Source organism: Carassius carassius, chromosome 20, assembly GCF_963082965.1.
Source record: "Carassius carassius chromosome 20, fCarCar2.1, whole genome shotgun sequence".
Classification (NCBI taxonomy): domain Eukaryota; kingdom Metazoa; phylum Chordata; class Actinopteri; order Cypriniformes; family Cyprinidae; genus Carassius; species Carassius carassius.
The window spans coordinates 6817691-6837153 of NC_081774.1; the positions used below are offsets into that span (position 1 = coordinate 6817691).

General features: G+C 35.8%; 1 protein-coding gene across 2 annotated transcripts in view; it reads right to left on the reverse strand.

Moving 5' to 3' along the window:
• Window positions 1-579: 579 nt before the first annotated feature.
• LOC132096167 (neuropilin-1a-like) overlaps window positions 580-19463 on the reverse strand; it is a 28939-nt gene continuing 10055 nt past the window's right edge. Inside the window, exons 3-17 of one of the 2 annotated variants that reach the window (XM_059501391.1) lie at window positions 18697-18878; window positions 18261-18488; window positions 17884-18051; window positions 15003-15166; window positions 10823-10978; window positions 9639-9783; window positions 8951-9285; window positions 7675-7819; window positions 7357-7524; window positions 6150-6194; window positions 5083-5229; window positions 4597-4946; window positions 4423-4519; window positions 3615-3659; window positions 580-3004 (exon numbers count right to left, since the gene is read on the reverse strand). In XM_059501391.1, the coding sequence (XP_059357374.1) occupies window positions 2736-3004; window positions 3615-3659; window positions 4423-4519; window positions 4597-4946; window positions 5083-5229; window positions 6150-6194; window positions 7357-7524; window positions 7675-7819; window positions 8951-9285; window positions 9639-9783; window positions 10823-10978; window positions 15003-15166; window positions 17884-18051; window positions 18261-18488; window positions 18697-18878 (2644 nt within the window). In that variant the 3' untranslated portion in view covers window positions 580-2735. Of the gene's footprint in view, window positions 3008-3614; window positions 3660-4422; window positions 4520-4596; window positions 4947-5082; window positions 5230-6149; window positions 6195-7356; window positions 7525-7674; window positions 7820-8950; window positions 9286-9638; window positions 9784-10822; window positions 10979-15002; window positions 15167-17883; window positions 18052-18260; window positions 18489-18696; window positions 18879-19463 lie in introns of both variants that reach the window. The other variant, XM_059501390.1, reaches the window with a different exon arrangement.

The window sequence follows — 19463 nt, forward strand, 5'->3', positions numbered from 1 at the left end:
TATAAATATAGGATTTTTTGACGTGCCTTTGAGTAAAATTAGAAAACAAATAAAAAAATGCACTTATATTATATATTTGGGGCACTGACACAATTTTCATAATTGTAGCTCTGTATGCCAACATAATAAAATTAAAATGAAACAATCAAGATAAAATTGAAGTGCAGATTTTAAGATTTAATTTGAGGGGTTGGACAAAAATAGTACATAAATTGCTTAGGAATTAAAACAACCATTTTAAATCAACTGTCCAATTACTTATGGTCACTTGAAAAGGGGGAGGTACATAATAAAGAGCTGTAATTCCTTAAACTTTCCTCCAATTATTTTACCCATTATATAACCGTAACTGGAATATGTTTTGGTCAGCAGCTAAAACAATACAAATTGTGCCTGTGTCCAAATATATATGGACCTGTTTACACACACACACACACACACACACACACACACACACACACACACACACACACACACACACACACACACACACACACACACACACACACACACACACACACACACACACACACACAAATAATGTTCACATAAATAAAAAGGCAGTTATTTCAAACAAAATATTTATAAAAACTTTATTAACTTTGCTCTTTGGAATGTTGTTGTTGAGAAATTAATAAATCCGATTAGTCAAAGATTTGCTGTTGCAAACAGGTGATTGGTTGAATTAGTTGAAGCAGATGAGACATAAGTCTTCAGTCTTTTTTTTCTGTTTATCACAGAACTGTGAATACAAAACAGCCACCAGACAGATTGGACTTCATAACATCAAGTGGAACTGAGTGTTTTTTTTTTTTTTTTTTTTGTGAGAGTCTGAACTGTTTCTTCAGTTCCTCTGGACACAAAAACAACTATTACAATTAAGAAAAATACCATTTAATTTTAAATAGCATTAAAAAAGTGAGCTGTTACACTGAGTCGTATTCCTCTTACAGTTTAAAGTAGTTAACACTTTTATTATTATCTAAATCTTTCATTAAATATAATTGTCAGTGCAAAATGACATACGTTGGTTCATTTGAGTGGGAGAAAATGTTCTGGCATCTCCTTCAAGCTGCTGAAAAAAAAAATAGACCCATATGCCTTTGTCAGCACTTGTGGTCTTGTCTCTCTTAGGTTGTCCTCTCATTGCTTAAGAGCACGGATCAGTTTGTGCTTTTCACATCCTTCAAATACAGTTAATTTCCTTGGGGAGATGCTTCCACATTAGCGCTCTTAGATGCTTCATTTGCTTTGTCTCCGCTTCGATTCCCAGACGTTCCCAGAGTGAGCGTCTCCTGATCAGGAGGGGTCCAGCCTAGAAGACACTGTTTACACAGATGGTCTGCAGACATTATGATGTCATTCTGAAATATGATGTCACTCGATACCATGGCAACACACATTTACTCACATGCCACATGGGCAGCTGAAAAAAATTCTGCATTACTATTCCATCGTTTAAAAAAACACTGTCTCAAAGAATGTCCTCTGAGCTGTTGTTTTACAATATATAGAGTCAGGATGGACCAAATAAAGTGGTAGAATCTCTTTTTAGCTATACTTAACATTGAGAAATATGTCATGCGTACGTCCTATTGATATATATTAGATGAATTATGTATTTAAACATTGTCCCTTTGACCTGTATTGAACTGTATCATGACCCTGAAGGACTGTTATTTTTTAGTTTAGATGTAATTATACTAAAATATTTGATTGCAGAATTCCAAGTGCATTTCAAATAAAATAAAATCCTGATTCATGAGAATTTTTGTCTTGTTACTAGCAAAATATCTAAACATTCTTTAAACTAGATACATTTAACCGAGAAGCAAAATATACAATTATTAAAACTTGTTTTAAGTATTAAATGAAATACTTTTCTAATGCCATTAAAGCATTTTTTTCTCGTTTTAAATATATGAGTAAAACAAATTTTAGTGATGTTTAAGTTAAAAACAAGAAAAACTTTTCACCATTGGCCTTAATATCTTTCACAATTTTGCTTGTCAAGAAAACTATCTTAACATTTTTACTTGAAAATAAGAAAAAAATACTGATTAAATTTCTGCAGTGCAGAGAACTGTGTAATAAATCAATAAATCATAATTTTTGGTCATATTATAATGCTTCCCTTACAAAATGTCTTCTGACCTGTTGTTTTATAATATATATATTGAGTGGAGATGGACCAAATAATCTAGTTACTCAACACTGAGATAGACATCATGCTCATGTCTTATTGAGTTATATTAGATGTATTATTATGTATTGACCTCTGACCTGTAATGGCCTGTATCTGTGAAGTTTGTCCTCGAAAGCAAGTGATTTTCTAAGAAGGAACCCATGTGTAAAAAGTCAACAAAAACACATTTAAAGGCACCATTGGAATGAAGAGCAAGTTACCAACTGAACAAACACATCTCCAAGCATAAACAAGCACAGTAACACTGAAAACCCAGTTGTGTACAGCTCTGAAAAATGGGCTTGTCGAAAAAAATATCCAGCTGTGTGAGAGGATACATCGTTTTGTCTTGGTCTCATCACCAGCAACAAATATACAAACGAACAAACAAACAAACAGTAGACAATCATCGTCTGGCTGTACAAACTATACATGGCGCCCTCTAGAGGCCAGTTTCCCTTCCTGCATGTCCTGAGAATAACGCTCGGTCTTCTACGAACGTTCCTCCAGCATTGTCCAACAAATGTTTCCTGGCTTTGTCCAGCATTCCTCATGCCTCTGAGTAAGATTTCTGTGCACTGAGTTTTTCTTTCTTTAGTTTGACTCCATCCACCAGCTCAAAGTTGTAGTTCTCCAGAGCGGAGAGGTTCCTGTTTGTAGTGTGAGCGCATGCGCAGTAGAACAGCACGCCGCACACGGCACCCAGCAGGACTCCCACAGCACTCATCACGATGATGGTGATCAGGATGGGGTCTAAACTCTTCAGCATGGAGCCGCGTCCAAAACTCCACAGGGTGTTGTCAGTACCCTCACAGTTCTCTACTAAGAGAGAAAGACAGACAGAAACAGAGACACTGTGAGACATAAGCATAAGCCAGCTGAATAATAGTAAATAGGAGATGATAGCCAATTAAATTACACATATCTAATCATCCTTTTCTTGTTTAAAATATATGAGTAAATATATTTTTTTTATGTTTCTGCTTAAAACAAGAAAACCTTTGCCATAGGTTTAAGATCTCATACAATATTGCTAATCAAGTAAATGTACACTGTAAATATATATATATATTTAAAAGTTGCAAATAGCAGATTATTGGAGTTGTGTTGAACAAGGAAATACTATCTCAGTTTATCTTTTAAAAAATTGTGTTTAATTGTGCAACTTGCCATTTCTTTGTAATTGTTTGTGAAATGTATTAGCAATGTCTGAGTAAAAAACAGAGTAATTTTTTCTATACTATTTTTTTAATAAAAATACGTTTTTTAAAAATAATTTCACTTAAAAAAAAGACAATTTACATTTTTATTATTATTATTATTTTATTTATTTTTTTATATTATTTGTTTTTGCTGTACACAGAATTGGGCAATCAACACTTAAATGAGGCCTTATTATAATGTTTTCCCAATAAAATGCGGGTCTTACCAATCTCATCAACTTCATCTTCATCACCTTCTGTATTATCTGGGTCTGAAATGCAAACACAAACTAATCAAGGAGATGAACTCCTTTCAAAATTCATTCATTCCTTTTAGAGATATTTTCAACATAAAAAAAATGTTAAAAAGGTGTGTTTTATCTCAGAGCTTATTGTATTGGTGGGAACGTTATTATAGAAAATGCCTATGGAAAAAAAAGTATACATCTGGAATTAAAGCGATAGTTCACCCAAAAATTCTTTAATCATTTATTCTCCTCATGTCATTCATAACCTCTATGACTGTCTTTACCAAAAATCATTAAGACATTAAGTAAAGATCATGTTCCATGAAGATATTTAGTAAATTTCCTACTGTAAATATATCAAAACTTAATCTTTGATTAGTAATATGCATTGCTAAGAGAGATTTTCTCAATATTTGCACCCTCAGATTCCAAATAGTTGTATTTCGGCCAAATATTGTCCTATCCTAACAATCCATAAATCAATGGCAAACTTGTTTATTCATTTTTCATATGATGTATAAATTTACCCTTATGATTGGTTTTGTGGTCCAGGGTTAAATTTTTATTTTTGGATAGACTATCCCTTTATGATCAATAAAAAAATTGGGTGGTCACTGTTGTGGTCAATTATTGTTAATATCATTTGATTTTTTATATAAGGGATGCAGATGTTTGATGATGCATATTAATGGAGATTTTTAACTGGTGAGAGAATCTGCTAATAAAAGGAGGGCAGGCCAAACAGAAAGAAGGAGGGGCTGAACTAAAGGGGTGTGGTTAAACATACCCTTGCATTCTTCAGGATCCACTTCATCCAGTATCTTTATATCATCCAGTGAGATGTAACCAGACTCTGTAGGATCCACTTGAGCCTCGAGGATCACCTGTCATGCACATACAGAACAAGAGTTAGTGTCATGTTGGAATCAGGATGTTCGGCTCATAAAGTGGCCATTAGTACCTGAAAAGGAGTGTCCGCACTGGGAATCAGAACTCTTCCTTCCCTCCATCTGCTTTTCATCTGGCTGTTCACAGAGCGGATCAGAAGCTCATTGTCCTCTCTCTTCTCCTCCGCCACTTCTAATCGCTCCATCTTCTGCTTGATGTTCAGAGTTCCCGTGTGTTTCTCACTGAAGTGGTACCAGAAAGACATGCACAGGTCCGAGTCCGGGGCTGTGACCGGCAAACTGGCCAGCCTTGCCACTCTTCCTTTTCTCTTCAGTTCTTCATCTGTCTCCGTATCCGTCTCTCTCTCAATCTCTATCTGCGTGTTTGTGTTAGAAGCTGCGTAAATGTAGTTGTGAGGCATCCCTGAAACAGAAGAGAGGAGCTTTAGCATTAACATTTTATCTCAATACGCTGCCTTATACTTTAAAATAAAAGTGCATTTAGGAATATATAAATCTATATTTCTTGCTATGCTGATGTAAACGTCAATTATTCTTACCTTTGTGGTCCAGATTAGGCAGTTTGTGATCAGTTTGTTTGCCCTTGTTATTGATATACCATTCAGCTCCTTCCCCTCCATCTTGACTCCATCCACAGAAGGAGGGAATATCAGCCCAGCCAAAGTCACATGCAAACCAAATATATGCTAAAAAGTAGCACAAACAAAGATAAATCAACTTTACAGTTCTTCGAACTGGATTTACTTTCCATTTAAACCAACTAAAGATGTTCAGGTAAGCCACAGTTAATGCAGTATGGGACTGAACAGCCTCTATCCTTTTTGGACTGCTGGTAGCTTATTAATCAAAGCTCTTGGCAGGTATTCAAAAGGTTGTAGGTTCAAACCACAAAGGGGAGTGAAGTGCATTAAGCAAGCCTGAGTCTGCCAACGGATACTGCAGCGAAATCTGCTAAATCACCAATAACCACTGGCCAATTGCACAGCACTGTATCTAGATATCACATTCTTCAATGACTCAGTAAATCTCATGATCTAGGTAGTTTTAGGAGCTTTTCATATGCAATGTGTTTCTGTGTTGTTGTTTCATAAACATCTAAGCATCCTTAAAACAAGACACATTTAACCGAGAAGCAAAATTCAGAGATTTCAGAAATGATATCTTGAACTGAGTATTGAATTCAATATTTTTCTCATGCCATTAGCAATTTTGTTTTTGTTCCAAATTTAAATCAGTAAAACAAAATCTATTTTAATAAGTTAATGTGTAAAACAAGAAAAACGCATGAATCGGTTTTAAGAAACTGGAGATTATAGCATGTAATTTTGCAGCACAACACTTGGTGGCAGTAGAGATTTTCTTTGCGCTCGAAATGGAAAACTCCAAAGAGAGGATTTTGTTCCTCATTTCTGTCAGGCTAATCAAGTATATGTATGCTTCCCGTAATGTGTTTCTGTAGGAATTATATTCAGCCACTAAAGATAATACCCACTGATAGTGAACCACTTTTTATTTTTTATTTTTTTACAACAACAGCAACACTCCAAATTGTTATTGCCACTACAGATAATTGTCTTTTTTGTTTGTGTGTGTAGTAGTTTCTCACCAGGTACTGCTTCCATCTCCATAAATGGCTCTGCCACTGCAGTTTCTAAGGAAAACAAAATGCAGAAAGTGCTTTAGAGTTAATGAAATACAGACTAGTAAAATTCCATTTGCATGTTCTGTATGTTTATATTTGATTCATGTTTTGTCACTCTGTCATTCACTAAATGCAGGAACAACTGAAACCACACGCAAAAATAACATACTCTGGGTGGCCTTATAATCATGTTAAGATGAAATCTTATACACAGACATTTCATCTTAAATACATTTAATCATATACAGTGAAAAAGTAAGAAAAGATGCATTACAGCTCAAACTGTGAGGCTTATTATCTGGCTAATGCGAGCTCTGTAATGCGGATTTTGTTTTAAAGGGGTTTCATATGTTTGCACTGGTTTTGAGGACGGATTTGCTCGAAGATGTTTGCTGTGTTTCTCAGAGGTGAATAAGTGTTTTAAGGAGCATGACATATGTTTGCAGAGATTGACGACAAAAGTCTGGAAAAGAAAGGTCATGCAGAAAGCTCTTAAATGGAGATGATTTAGGTGTGATTTATGCAAATGACTAACCTTGGGCATTCGTCTGCTCATTTAGAATACTCCGAAATTCATTAACATTAGAATGAGGTTAAGACCAAATCATGTGCCTTCACACGTGTTGCAAATTAGATGGAAATTTTTAGTGAGAAGTGCATATGTGTGTATAAATATGAAATATTCCACACAATTATTAGTGAATGAGAGCCATTGTCTTCATTCTGCAGCATGTTGAAATGATAAACGTGTATTTGCGTGTTTGTGTAATCCGATAGGTCACCATTTAAGACGTTTGTATGTAACCTTTGGGTCGTAATTGGTCTGTGCTTCACTGTGTGGGTGTTTGTATTTGTAACCTTTTGGGTCATAGTCTGTCTCTATGTGGATGTTTGTGTATGTGAGGGTATTGCTTTCTTTGTTGGGACTTAAATGTCCCACAGTGATAGTAAAACCTAAAATCACCAACGTTATTGGGACCTCCCAACCGTCCCTATTATGAAAACAGCATAATAAAGTCAGTAAATAATGTCTTAATTAAAATCTAAAAATACCATAAGGTTTCTCTAAGGAGATGAGGTAGTGTTATGGTTTAATTAACATAATTAGCTCATAGATGTCAGTGAGGTGAATGCATGTGTGTGTGTGTGTGTGTGTGTGTGTGTGTCTAACCTGTTGTGTCATAGTCTGTAACTGCTTCGCTGTGGCAGCTGCCATCATCATCGCAATTCTCCACTGTTGTTGGAATAATGGTGGTTGTTGGAATATTCCCTGGAGCGCTGGTGATGGTAGCTACTGTAGTTTCCATGGTGGTGGTGAGGGGAAGAGTCGTTGTGGGCTCTGAAAAGAGATCAAGGATGTTTAGACAGGCAAGTTATTTAAAGTAAAGGAAGCTTTCACAAATTATACACCATTTCAACAATCTTGTTCATTTGGAATAGGACGAGATTCCTCTTAGCTCTGTGATTGGTTGGTTTGGTTGTCACTCACCTTGCAGGTCACATCCTAAAACCTCCAGCCTTAACCCCATGCCTTCAGCAGAGCCACGCTCAGGGTAGATACGTAGGAAACGCATCAGCAGTGGATCAAAAGTACGTACTTCCGGTGTGTCGTGGTTCTGATTACCCGTAAACACCTGGATATGCAAAAATTTTTTACTTTTCTTTAGAACATTTTGTGTCTGTCTGCTTAAACAGATGAAAAAAACTGCATTTCATTTACGCCAAAAACAATAACTATGAAGATAATTATAACAATAACTATAACGTTTACTATTATTAGCATCCACACAAATAAATGACAATAACGTTGACGTTAAATACGTGATACAAGCATGTTCTTCTGCTGCTTTAAAAGCTTGATCTCTTTAAAGTCAGGTGGAACCCTGTTTACGCCACTAAATTAAAAAAAAAAGGTAATTGCGACATTTTGTTTCACAATTCAGACTTTTTCTCACAATTGCAAGTTTACATCTTATAATTCTGACATTTTTTCTCAGAATTTTGAGATTTAAACTCGCAACTGCGAATTATAAAGTCAGAAAACCTGAAATTATCTCTCAATTCTGCATTTCTCTCAGAACAAACTCGCAATTCTGACTTTTTTCTCGCAATTGTGGGTTTATGTCACGCAATATTGACTATCTAACTCGCAAATGTGAGTTTATATCACACAATTATGACTTTCTTTCTCAGAATTGTGTGATATAAACTCACATTTACGAGTTAAAAAAAAACTTTTATTTTTTATTCAGTGGCGGAAACGGGCTTCCACAGAACTCTGATTGGCTCTCAATGTTTTTTATTGTTCATAAGCTGGACAGTTTTATTGTTATAGCTGTCTGGATTTCCTTATTCTTGTAAAATTAGAACATTTACTAAAACTTTATAGTATATCATTATAGTTATTGTCCTTGGTGTCAACGACCCTTAGCTATAACAATAACTATATAAATTACAGCGTTTTACTAATCATTCCAATTCCATGAGAATAGGGACATCCAGACCACAGCTATAATATTAATGACACAGAAAAATTAACAACACTTTTTTTCAGTTGATTAATGATGAAAACATGAACAGCCAATCAGAAGCCACTTGACTTTAAAGAGCTTGAGAATTTAAAGTGGCGGACAAAATATATATTCAGTGAGTGGTTGTAACAAACAGAATGTTCCCGACCGTTGGTGTGGGAGCTAATATAATCATAGTATATAATCATTATAGACGTCATTCTTTGTGTGAACAGGCTTTTACACATGCAATACCTTCACTTTGTTGCTGTTTTCTTCTAGTATGTGGCTCCAGTCCGTTCCATTTGTGCTGTATGTAACTCTGAAGCGTTTGATGAAAATATTCATGTCTCTGTATTTCCCTCCTTGCAGGATGAGACCCGATACGATCCGCTGGGCCCCCAGATCCAGCTCCAGTGACTGGTTCTTTCCGACAATCTGCTGCTGGTGAGCAACCACCCAGCCTGTTCGGCCGGTTAGGAGCCGGGCCTGCTCTGGGAGCCAGCCCCTCTCTGCCGACGGCCACACTGTGATCTGAGAGTCGGAAATCTGACCCGAAACCATCCCTAGCATACTGGAGCATGGGGCGTCTGAGAGAAGGAGAGAGAATATGAACTATTCTGATGAAAGGAGCATCAATATTCTGAACCACAGGAAAGAGACATAGAGGCTACTTCTACCTGTCAGAACTGGTGAGAATGTATTTAAATAAACAGACACACATGCAGATGGACCTCTTGATGTCAGTATTAGGTGTCAGTGAATAGAGAGTGGAGTCATTCTCTATGATCACACACGGAGTGCGCGAATTTGGGGGAACTGAAAGTGACTCAGTGCTGCAAACCACAGCAACACCTGCTGGGATTTCTTAGTGATGTCATGGCTGAATCTCACTGCAAAAAAATCCTCTGCTATGAGTGTGTGTGTGTGTGGGATGAGATACCTGATATTTTACATCCGTACACCTCGAAACGCATGCAGATGCCTTGTACCCAGGACAGAGGTCGAATACGTAGGTAACGGGTCAGGGTGGGTTTGGGCAGCCTGGCACGCACCTCATCTGTGGGATTTTGATTTCCATTAAACACCTGAGAAAAAGAGAATTGAGACATCATGTATCATATTCCTCCCCCTTTTCCACTGTTTGTCATTACCAGTGTTCAACTGGTAAAAGAGTTCTATTGGCATTAATGTTTTACACACATTATTGTCAAATAATCTACACAAATAACAAAAAGATACATGTAAAAAATGTAAGTAATACTAATAAAAGTGTTACAATACAAAACACAAAAAAAATATATAAATATATAAATAAATAAATATGTATATATATATATATATATATATATATATATATATATATATATACACACCGTATTTTCCGGACTATAAGTTGCACTTTTTTTCATAGTTTGGCTGGTCCTGCGACTTATGGTCAGGTGCGACTTATTTATCAAAATTAATTTGACATGAACCAAGAGAAATGAACTAAGATTAATGAACCAAGAGAAAACATTAACGTCTACAGCCACAAGAGGGCGCTCTTTGCTGCCAGAGATGCTGCTCAGTTCTCCTGTAGTCTACACTGAGCAGCACAGAGCGCCCTCTCGCGGCTGTAGACGGTAATGTTCTCTCTTGGTTCTAAATAAATGCGACTTATAGTCCAGTGCGACTTATATATTTGTTTTTCCTCATCATGACGTATTTTTGGACTGATGTGACATACTCAGGTGCGACTTATAGTCCGAAAAATACGGTGTGTGTGTGTATATATATATATATATATATATATATATATATATATATATATATATATATATATATATATATATATATATATATATATATATATATATATATATATTGTAGAACCCATGATATTTATTTTAATTTAGATTTATTTGGAATAAAAATCTTTTGTTACATTATAACTTCTTTACTTCACTTTTGAGCAATTTAATGCATCCTTTCTGAATTAAAAACATTCATGTCTTGACAGACCGAGACCATAATTTTGACAGAAGTGTACGTAGAATAAAATATAAAATCAAATAAAATCAAGCACTTTGTATTAAAAATACAAAACATGAATAATAAAAAATAAAAAATAAAATAAATGCTCACCATATGTTTGGTTTTGTCTTTCAGGAAAATCCAGTCCTCTCCGTTTGAGCTCACACTGATCTTGTATGTTTTGACATAGTACGCTTTCTGCGTTTCCTTTGAAATGGCACCCTGTGTTCCTATGGCCGTCACATACCGCAGGAAACCCAAGTCCACCTGTGAGAGACAGACAGAGATCGTAAGAGAGGGCTGTTACTCTTCGGTAAGTGTTTTTGTGTGTGCGGTAATGTGTTGTTTTAACTGGACTCTTCACTGTGTGTTGGGGCATTTGTCATGTATCTGCTAGTTAATCACCCTCAGACGCACTGCACCGATTCACTCTCAGATCGTGTGTATGATCTATGATGTGTTCGCTGCATAGCAGCAGTGCAGTGCAGTGTCTTGTCAGGGGGGCTAAAAGCTTAACATAATTTACCAAAGTAGGACATGTTCCTGGATCAGCGTCCATGTTCCCCATGGAACAACATTGCTAAAATCCCAACCGACCAGGACGTTAGACTCAAGACTGGGATTCCCTCTGCTTTTGGGAGGTATTTTAGGGTTAAAGCTATGACAGAGGTAAAGAAATGTTGTTCTAGTACAAACAAATGAATTTTGATCCAGAAACATGTGCTACTTGGGAAAACCATGTTGAGTCAGATTCCACACATGCACACTAAACAAAACAGCACAAGCTATGTGAATATGGTTTAATTACTGCCAATAAACTGCTGGAAGAAAAATATGAACCAATAATAAAACATGAGGTTCCCACTGTAAAACTATCACTTCAACTCTACAACTTGAACAAATTAGCACAGTTATCAAATTTATATAATTTGAACAAACTTGACAGCCACTTGATCATATTAACTCCTTCATTACTTAGGTCAGGTAATACTAGCAACTGTATGACCAAAGAGGTATTTCTAATCTCATTCCATCTGTGAACTATAACTTCGTGCCTTATGTCTATATTGACACAAACAAAGTCCTCTGTCATAATCTGAGTCACTTTAAACAGTAACTGGCCAATGAAACTAAACACACCCTCAGAATTTTTAAAGCATCATCTATCATAGTCTTATATCGTTTCAGGTTCCGAGAATCTCCATTTCCTTCCCTCCTCACGTATTACAAGAAGTCTGATCTAAGGGTTTGGAGACCCTTACAGTAACAATGACCACATAATAACACTAAAACGTGGTCAAAGATCCAGGTCGGAATCACAAATCATGTTGTCGTGGAGCGATTCCTGCATTGAATCTAGCATGTCAGTTATTGTCCGTCTCTCAAGTGTGTGCGTGACTCTTGAGATAAATTAAACTCAACTGACGCAACAGAAATGTGCATAAATAGCCTATTGAGAGAGTTTGGCTCAATGCAAGCATTCCTGGCACAAAAGTTCACATCTCTCTCCCACTCTGCTTTCCACCCAAGTCTCAGTGAGCAGATGCACCAAAACCGCACTGCTGCCATCCCTCTTTCTCTCTCTCTCTGAACAGGAAGGTATTATGAGGCTAATTGCTTTTCAATATTGTGTTGTATCAGAAGCAGCCGAGCTGCCAACTGGAGCCAGCCACCGCTAACAAGATCAACAAGTGTTAACAACCTTTAACGAGGGAACAATGGCAGGACAGAAGCAGAGCCCCTCAAATGCCAGGATCTAACAACAAACATGGACACTTTTTGTAGAAAACAGGATATTGGTGGGTGTGTGAGAGAGAAACAGATCATTTAAACAGAAAAGGGAAGAGGAATAAGGAAAGAGGAAGACGCTTCTCTACTGACCCTCATGCCGCTTTGCTTTCTTGGGAAAGTTTCCAGGCTGAGGCCAAAAGACAAAACATAGTGTGATTCAAAAGTGCCCCGGGACAAGGATCACTTGTTCAAAGGCAGGAATATGAAGAACTTTGGACAGGGAAGATAGATAGTTTAAGAGAGAGAAGAAGGAGGTCATCTAAGTGAAAATGCAGGATATTAAACACTTTACATTGCCTGCCAGATAGTTTGCCTCACTTCACACATTCGTTGTACTTCCCACCAACAGAGCAAACAATTTCCCATTCTAAAGAGACCAAGAAAAGTGTTAAGGTTAAAGTATAGTTTAGCCAAACATAACAGTTCAGCCTTTTCATTCCAGTGTCAACTTATACTTTTTTTTCAGTTAAATGCCAAATAAAAACAAAGTTAATGTTTCCTTTCCGTACAATTTAAGTGAACTATAAGGTACTAAAATGTATCATAAATATACTATAAAATGTATTACAAATGTAATTTTTATTCATTATATGTGCTATTTTTATAGGAGTAAGATTCTGTACTTTGATTCAACATTAAATTGATCAAAAATGAAAATGTCATTTGTAAAGCTACAGTACAAAAGAATATGATTTAAATAAATGCTGTTTTTTGGAACTTTCTATTCATTACCGAATCCTGTATCAATGTAAATGTTAATAAATATTTTCACAAGACTGTTATGCAGCACTGTTTTCAATATTGATATTGAAAATATTAAGAAATGTTTCTTAAGCACCAAACCAGCATTTTAGAATGATTTCTGAAGGGTCATGTGACACTGAAGACTGAAGTAATGATGCTGAAAATTCAGCTTTGCATCACAGAAATAAATTATATTTTAAAACAAATTAGTTTAAATTGTAACAATATTTCACAATATTACAATTTTTGATGTTGAAAAATCTTACGGACCTCAAACCTTTTAAGTATGTGTGTATACAAAGTTATGTGTTGCTATGAAGTAAACAATGGGTAGAAATTTTCACCATTGTACTGGTGATAAAGCCACCTGAATGAGTAGCAAAAAACACATCCAGATTACATTCTGCATAAAAAATATATATTTAACATCTTTCTATTTGCATATCAGATTGTAGGGTGTTAAGTTTCTTATTACTTAATTATATTGGTAAATATCATGCCCCAATATCCTTAATGGGTAAAATATTACTCTCATTCTCAGAGGAAAGCAGTGACCTTTCACTAGTTCACTAGTTCAACTCACTCCTGCTGCTAAAAAGGAATCTGTGCTAGAACCTCGTGATCAGTTTTGGAGGAATGACCTCTTTCTCTGTGTCAGAATGAAATGTGTTGTCCAGATGTGTGTCTGTTTTCTCATCAGAAACGCTGGCCTACTGTCAGCGCAAGCACTGTCTACGGTTGCTCCATAAATGTCCTCTTTCAGAGAGGAAACCCTTCCTGTGTGTACTGCTGTGAGAATGACAGCACGCCAATCAAATTCCTTGTAGAAACACAGAGCCAGGAAAACCCTTTCCTTCAGTGTGTGATTGAGCGTGTCTGACTAAAGTAGTATTGCAGATTTTCTTTTTATCACATAAATGTCTACAGATTAGATAATAAATCAAACTAAGATATATGGTATTCAATAAAAAAGGAACTATTTGTAAATATAAATATATCAGTTTTTATTAATTATACCAGGTCAGAAATAAAATATTACTAAAAATTATTATTCAGCAAGGACACACTAAATGGATCAAAAGTTACAATAAAGAGTGATGTTTCTATTTCAAATAAGTGCTGTTTTTTTTAACGTTGCAAAAATGCATCACAGCTTCCACAAAAATACTGTTTTCAACACTGATAAAGATAAGAAATGGATCATGATGTGACACTGAAGACCGAAGTAATGATGCTGAAAATTCAGCTTTGCATCAAGAAAAAGAAAATTCCATTTTAATATATGTAAAATAGAAAACAGTTCACATTTTACCAGTACCAAACGTCTGAACAGCAGTATATATATATATATATATATATATATATATATATATTCAGTTTTTATTTAATAATACATTTTGATTAACACTGTCCCTGAATACTGACTTTGATTTGATATCCAATCTGTAAATGTAGTGGACATGGAGGTTCGAGTCTTGCCTGTGATGTTCTGTCCCATCTCTGTCTGTCTTATACTTTCATGAATACAAAGCTCAAAATAAACAGCAAGGGGGTACTATCACTTTAAATGTGAAGTCAGTTCTTTAAGGCCAAACAGAAGCACCCACTCATGAGAGTCAAGCACTGTTTTCCCCCTTATGTAACTTCAGTTATTTTTAAATATTTGTCTATGTACAAATCCAAGTATGTCATGTCTTGTCTGGTAAAATGAAACGGTGTTTCCCTATAAAATTTGAGAAAGTGTGTGTGTGTGTACCTGTATCCACTCCCGAACAGAATCATCTGATGGCGTCCAGCCATTTTCAGGGAAGTTCAGCCTGGAGCGCAGTGGAGACCAGCTGGGATTATACTGTGATGATGCAGTTATCCTGTCTTCTGTGATCTCACCACTTTCCATCCCTAAAGGAGACATACACTCACCTACACACACACACATACAAATATATTGTGAGTAGTGTCATGTTTTTGAAGTAATAAACTCACACATGGCACTTTCATAAAATGTGACTTTTGAGAACATTTGAAGCGGTCTCCACTATTTGACAGACTCATAAATCATGCGTTTGATTAATCTGATACTGTCGGGAGGTTTGAGTTTAGTAAATATCATTTCTTTGGTAAATATCAGTGCCTGTCTATGTGAGTGTGCATGTGTGAGGAACAAAGAGTCAGATCTACTCTCTTCTCACCACAGGAAGTTAATATTAGCCTTTCATGTTTGGCCACAGATGTAGTGACCCGTGTGACCCTTGTGCCCTGTGTGGCAGGGCGATGAAGATGAATTATAAACGGACAGCCTCACTGCACTTTATTACACTGAACTGAAAGCACACACACACACACAGCATTGAGAAGTGAATTTGAGCTGGGTTCAGGTCTCAAAGGATCGTGGGTGTTACTTCAGTGCCATCAAGCACATTATTGCCACATTATTGCTAACAGTCTCAGTTAGTGTGTGATTCTCTGAAAACTTGATAGATGGGTTTAATAAAAGCACCAGACTGAGTGAGCTGAGAGTGCAGAAATATCAGCAGCAGTTCTCTTTTCATTCTCATCTTCACATATATAAATCAAGTAACATGCACTTCAATTTCAGGAAAGCTGTCATAAAATTTGAAAAAATCTTGTCACTTGATTTTTTAAATTTTTATTACAGAATTCTATTTTATCATGAAAAATGTAATTATACAATATGTCATGTTATCACAACATGGCAACGTAATAAGCATAATTTGACTAGCTACATTTCCCACAGTTTTCTGAAGTGATCTAAAGATGATTTTCCTTTTAATTGACATCTTGCACTGCCAGACCTGGAGGAAGACCAGATGCTTGACGAACCAGCTTCGGAGTCCAAACATGAAGATTAATCTGGTCTGCTTTTCCCAAAAGCATTGTAAGTGTATATAGATTGTAGAAACCATTGCCACCAATCCTCTCTGTGATCAATTTAGGCTTATGATGCTTTTGGGAAATGCAGCCCTGTGCGCTATATTTGATAACTGATTGTAGAAAACCTTTTCTTATTGACTGAGAAAACTGAAAAAATGACTATTTTGATATTGTACTTAATGCAAAATATGATTTATTCATCAAATCAACACATAAGAAAATTAGATGAAGAAGAAACAACTGAAAAACTAGTATGTATTTCTTTAAATAACATATGCATGTTAAATTCATTTTTGATTAAACAAGTAAAGTCAAAAGGAAATTAGAAATGACTGAATGCAATGAATTGATTCATTCAATCTTGGACGGTGGACAATGAGATCTATAGTTCGCGTCCAAGATTTTTTAGCTCCAATTTCAACTTAGTCTTCTCTAATTCCAGTTTTTGTATTTCTAATTGCAGTTTGACTTTTTCCAGTGTCAAAACTTCATACTGTTTTTCCAAAACATGGTTCATGGTTATCTTGCTTGGAGCGTCTTTCTTTGTCTCAGATTCCAAGCAACGTCTTTCAGGAGTCACCTGGATACTGGAGGAACCTTTAACAAGGAAGTTAGCCACATTAGGGAGGGATATGAACAGTTTGTAAATAAAAAAAAAACAAAAAAAAACTCTGTTGACAGTATATGCTAGTTAACTAACTTGGTGAGTTACAACTCGTTTTAAGTTTGTAAGCATGTGTTTTACCTGTGCTGCTTGGTTGTGGCACATCTTCTTCTTGAGTGACTAAAGTTAACAAAAGAGAGAAGAATGTTACTTAGCTATCAGTTAAATTATATAAAAAAATCCAAAACCACTGAATAAAAAAGCAAAACAAAACAAACTTACAAATATATAACTTTCTGAGCTACCAAACTCTAGCAAAAACGTTGCTACTCACGAGAATGTCCAAGCGGAGATAACATGACGGATTTTGAGGCAATGTATCTTCTGTAGCTGCTGATAAGGTCCTGAACGTAACTCCGGAGATTCGCCAACATATAAATATCAATAATCATGTACTGTACATTGTCCTCTTTAATTTAGGGTGGTCCTCCTTTTTCCCTTGTACCAGGTTTTTAGAACATTTCTGCACATCTTGTTATTGTGGTCCTTGTGTTTTTTTCTTATTTGCATTATAATCACTAAATTTGTTAATTAAAATCAAATATTAAAATTGTATGCAGGATATTTTTGAATTTGCATATAGTATGCAAACGTATAGTAAAGAGAAACTGTGATGAACGCCTGTTTTCAGGCATTTTATTTAAAGTTGTTTAGTCTCTTACTTTTTTCACAAGGCAATACAAATTAGAAGGTCTTACTAAAGACAACCATGAGCTTATTTCGCAAAACAGGCTTTTCCCAGTGACTAAGATGCAGTCTCAGAACTCAAAGCTCCTATCATGGTCCAAAAGACCATTGAAACAAAGCTGCAAAAACATCTATTTCACTCTTGTGACATCACAGTCATCGAGCCTCCATCTACTGTCTAATATTGGACTCAAGAGCTAATTCACAATGCATACACTTACAGAGGTCACTTATATAGAGAAGCCTTAAAATCACAGTATCAGAAGCAGCGTCATTAAGAGAGATGTAGGAAAAATAGTCTAAGACATAACAGACAAACATAAGACAATGACAAAATATGAAATATACGTGCAAAATGAACACTTTTAAGTGAAACTGCTAGTCTCACACAAACCTTGGTGCAGTTGAGATGGGTCTGAGCTGGTTTGAATGCTGTAATTGGCTGAAAAGCCTTCCTTGGTGATAGCGTTGTCCGTGTGGATGCTGAGAGAGAGAATACCGGTGTATGAGATCACACGACCTGGTTGTCTGGAACCACAGTATCGACCGATATGAGGCCCCACTGAGAGAGAGAGATGAGTTTAAGCAATTTAGTGCAAAATTCAGAGCCATAATATTTTTGTGTGTGTGTCTTTGGTTGTTCTGTTCTTCTAAAAAGCCTTTCCTCTGGTTCTAACACTTTACAAACTTTTGGCTTCTCTCAGCATGAAGTCTGAAAGTCAAGTTTTTTTTTTTACCCTCAAGTTCCTGAATATTTTTTTTTGTTCATACCTGTAGGATATCCATCCCATATCTCCAGATAGTCAAATCTGCAGATGGCCCCCGCAGGTGCGGTTGTGTCCGGTTCCATATCGAAGCTCTGGAAGTCCAAAACGATCTCTGCCATCTTGGGTGCAAAGATGATGAAGGTGCACTCCAGGTTGTTAGGATACTTATCAGGGAAACCAGGGGTTTGAATCACTCCATTTGGCTCAGTGAAGTTTCTGGAACATTCAGTACCTGCACAGAATGTAAAATAACAAATTTGCGTAACGTTAATGCACAATATATGTCAAGGAATATAGTAACCTGCATATACAAATAGCATTAAAAGAGAATCAATATTTTGATTAAAAGACCTTCATTTTGTGTTAGTGTGTGTGCATGTGCAATGTAAGATCTTTGACTGTGTGTGTGTGTGTGTGTGTGTGTGTGTGTTTTCTGATACCTGTGCGGTGTATTTCATAGCGGATACTGAATCCGGCTCCAGTGCTTTCATAGTCGGAGGTGAATTTGATGAGTAAGGAGTTTCCATTAGAGATAATCTGAGATGGGGCGATTTTGCCGCAGAACCTCCCGAGAGAGACAGCGTTCTCATCCACACCATCAAACACCTGGACAAAATCATACCTACACACAAATAAAAAAAATTATTGTGTTTATGTGTTCTGTAATACATTTATCAGTGAGTCACCAGTGTTCAGTACAGTACTGTTGTGTATAATATAATATAATATAATATAATATAATATAATATAATATAATATAATATAATATAATATAATATAATATAATATAATATAATATAATATAAAAAACAGCAAGTAACATTTGAAATAGAAAGACTGACAGTATTTTCTAATAAAACATACTCAAAGAATTGGTTTTATTTACTTTGAAACATGTATTTTTTACAGTGTTACACACAATGCCTAATAATTAAATTTATAATCAGTTGAATGTTCTTATCAATAATTGTAATCCACTGTTATAATGTACTATATACACACATATTATAATACATAATAATCTATTTTTTATGCATTTAAAGACTTTATTGCATTTTTATGTTATTATTTATATAATTTATACTTTGTTCTTGATGTGACCATAAATACATATTATACTGTATTATGAAAATGCCTTTCCAATGCATTATATGCACACATGCTGCATAGAAAGTATAACGGGAAACTCTGAAACATCTTCCCCCGG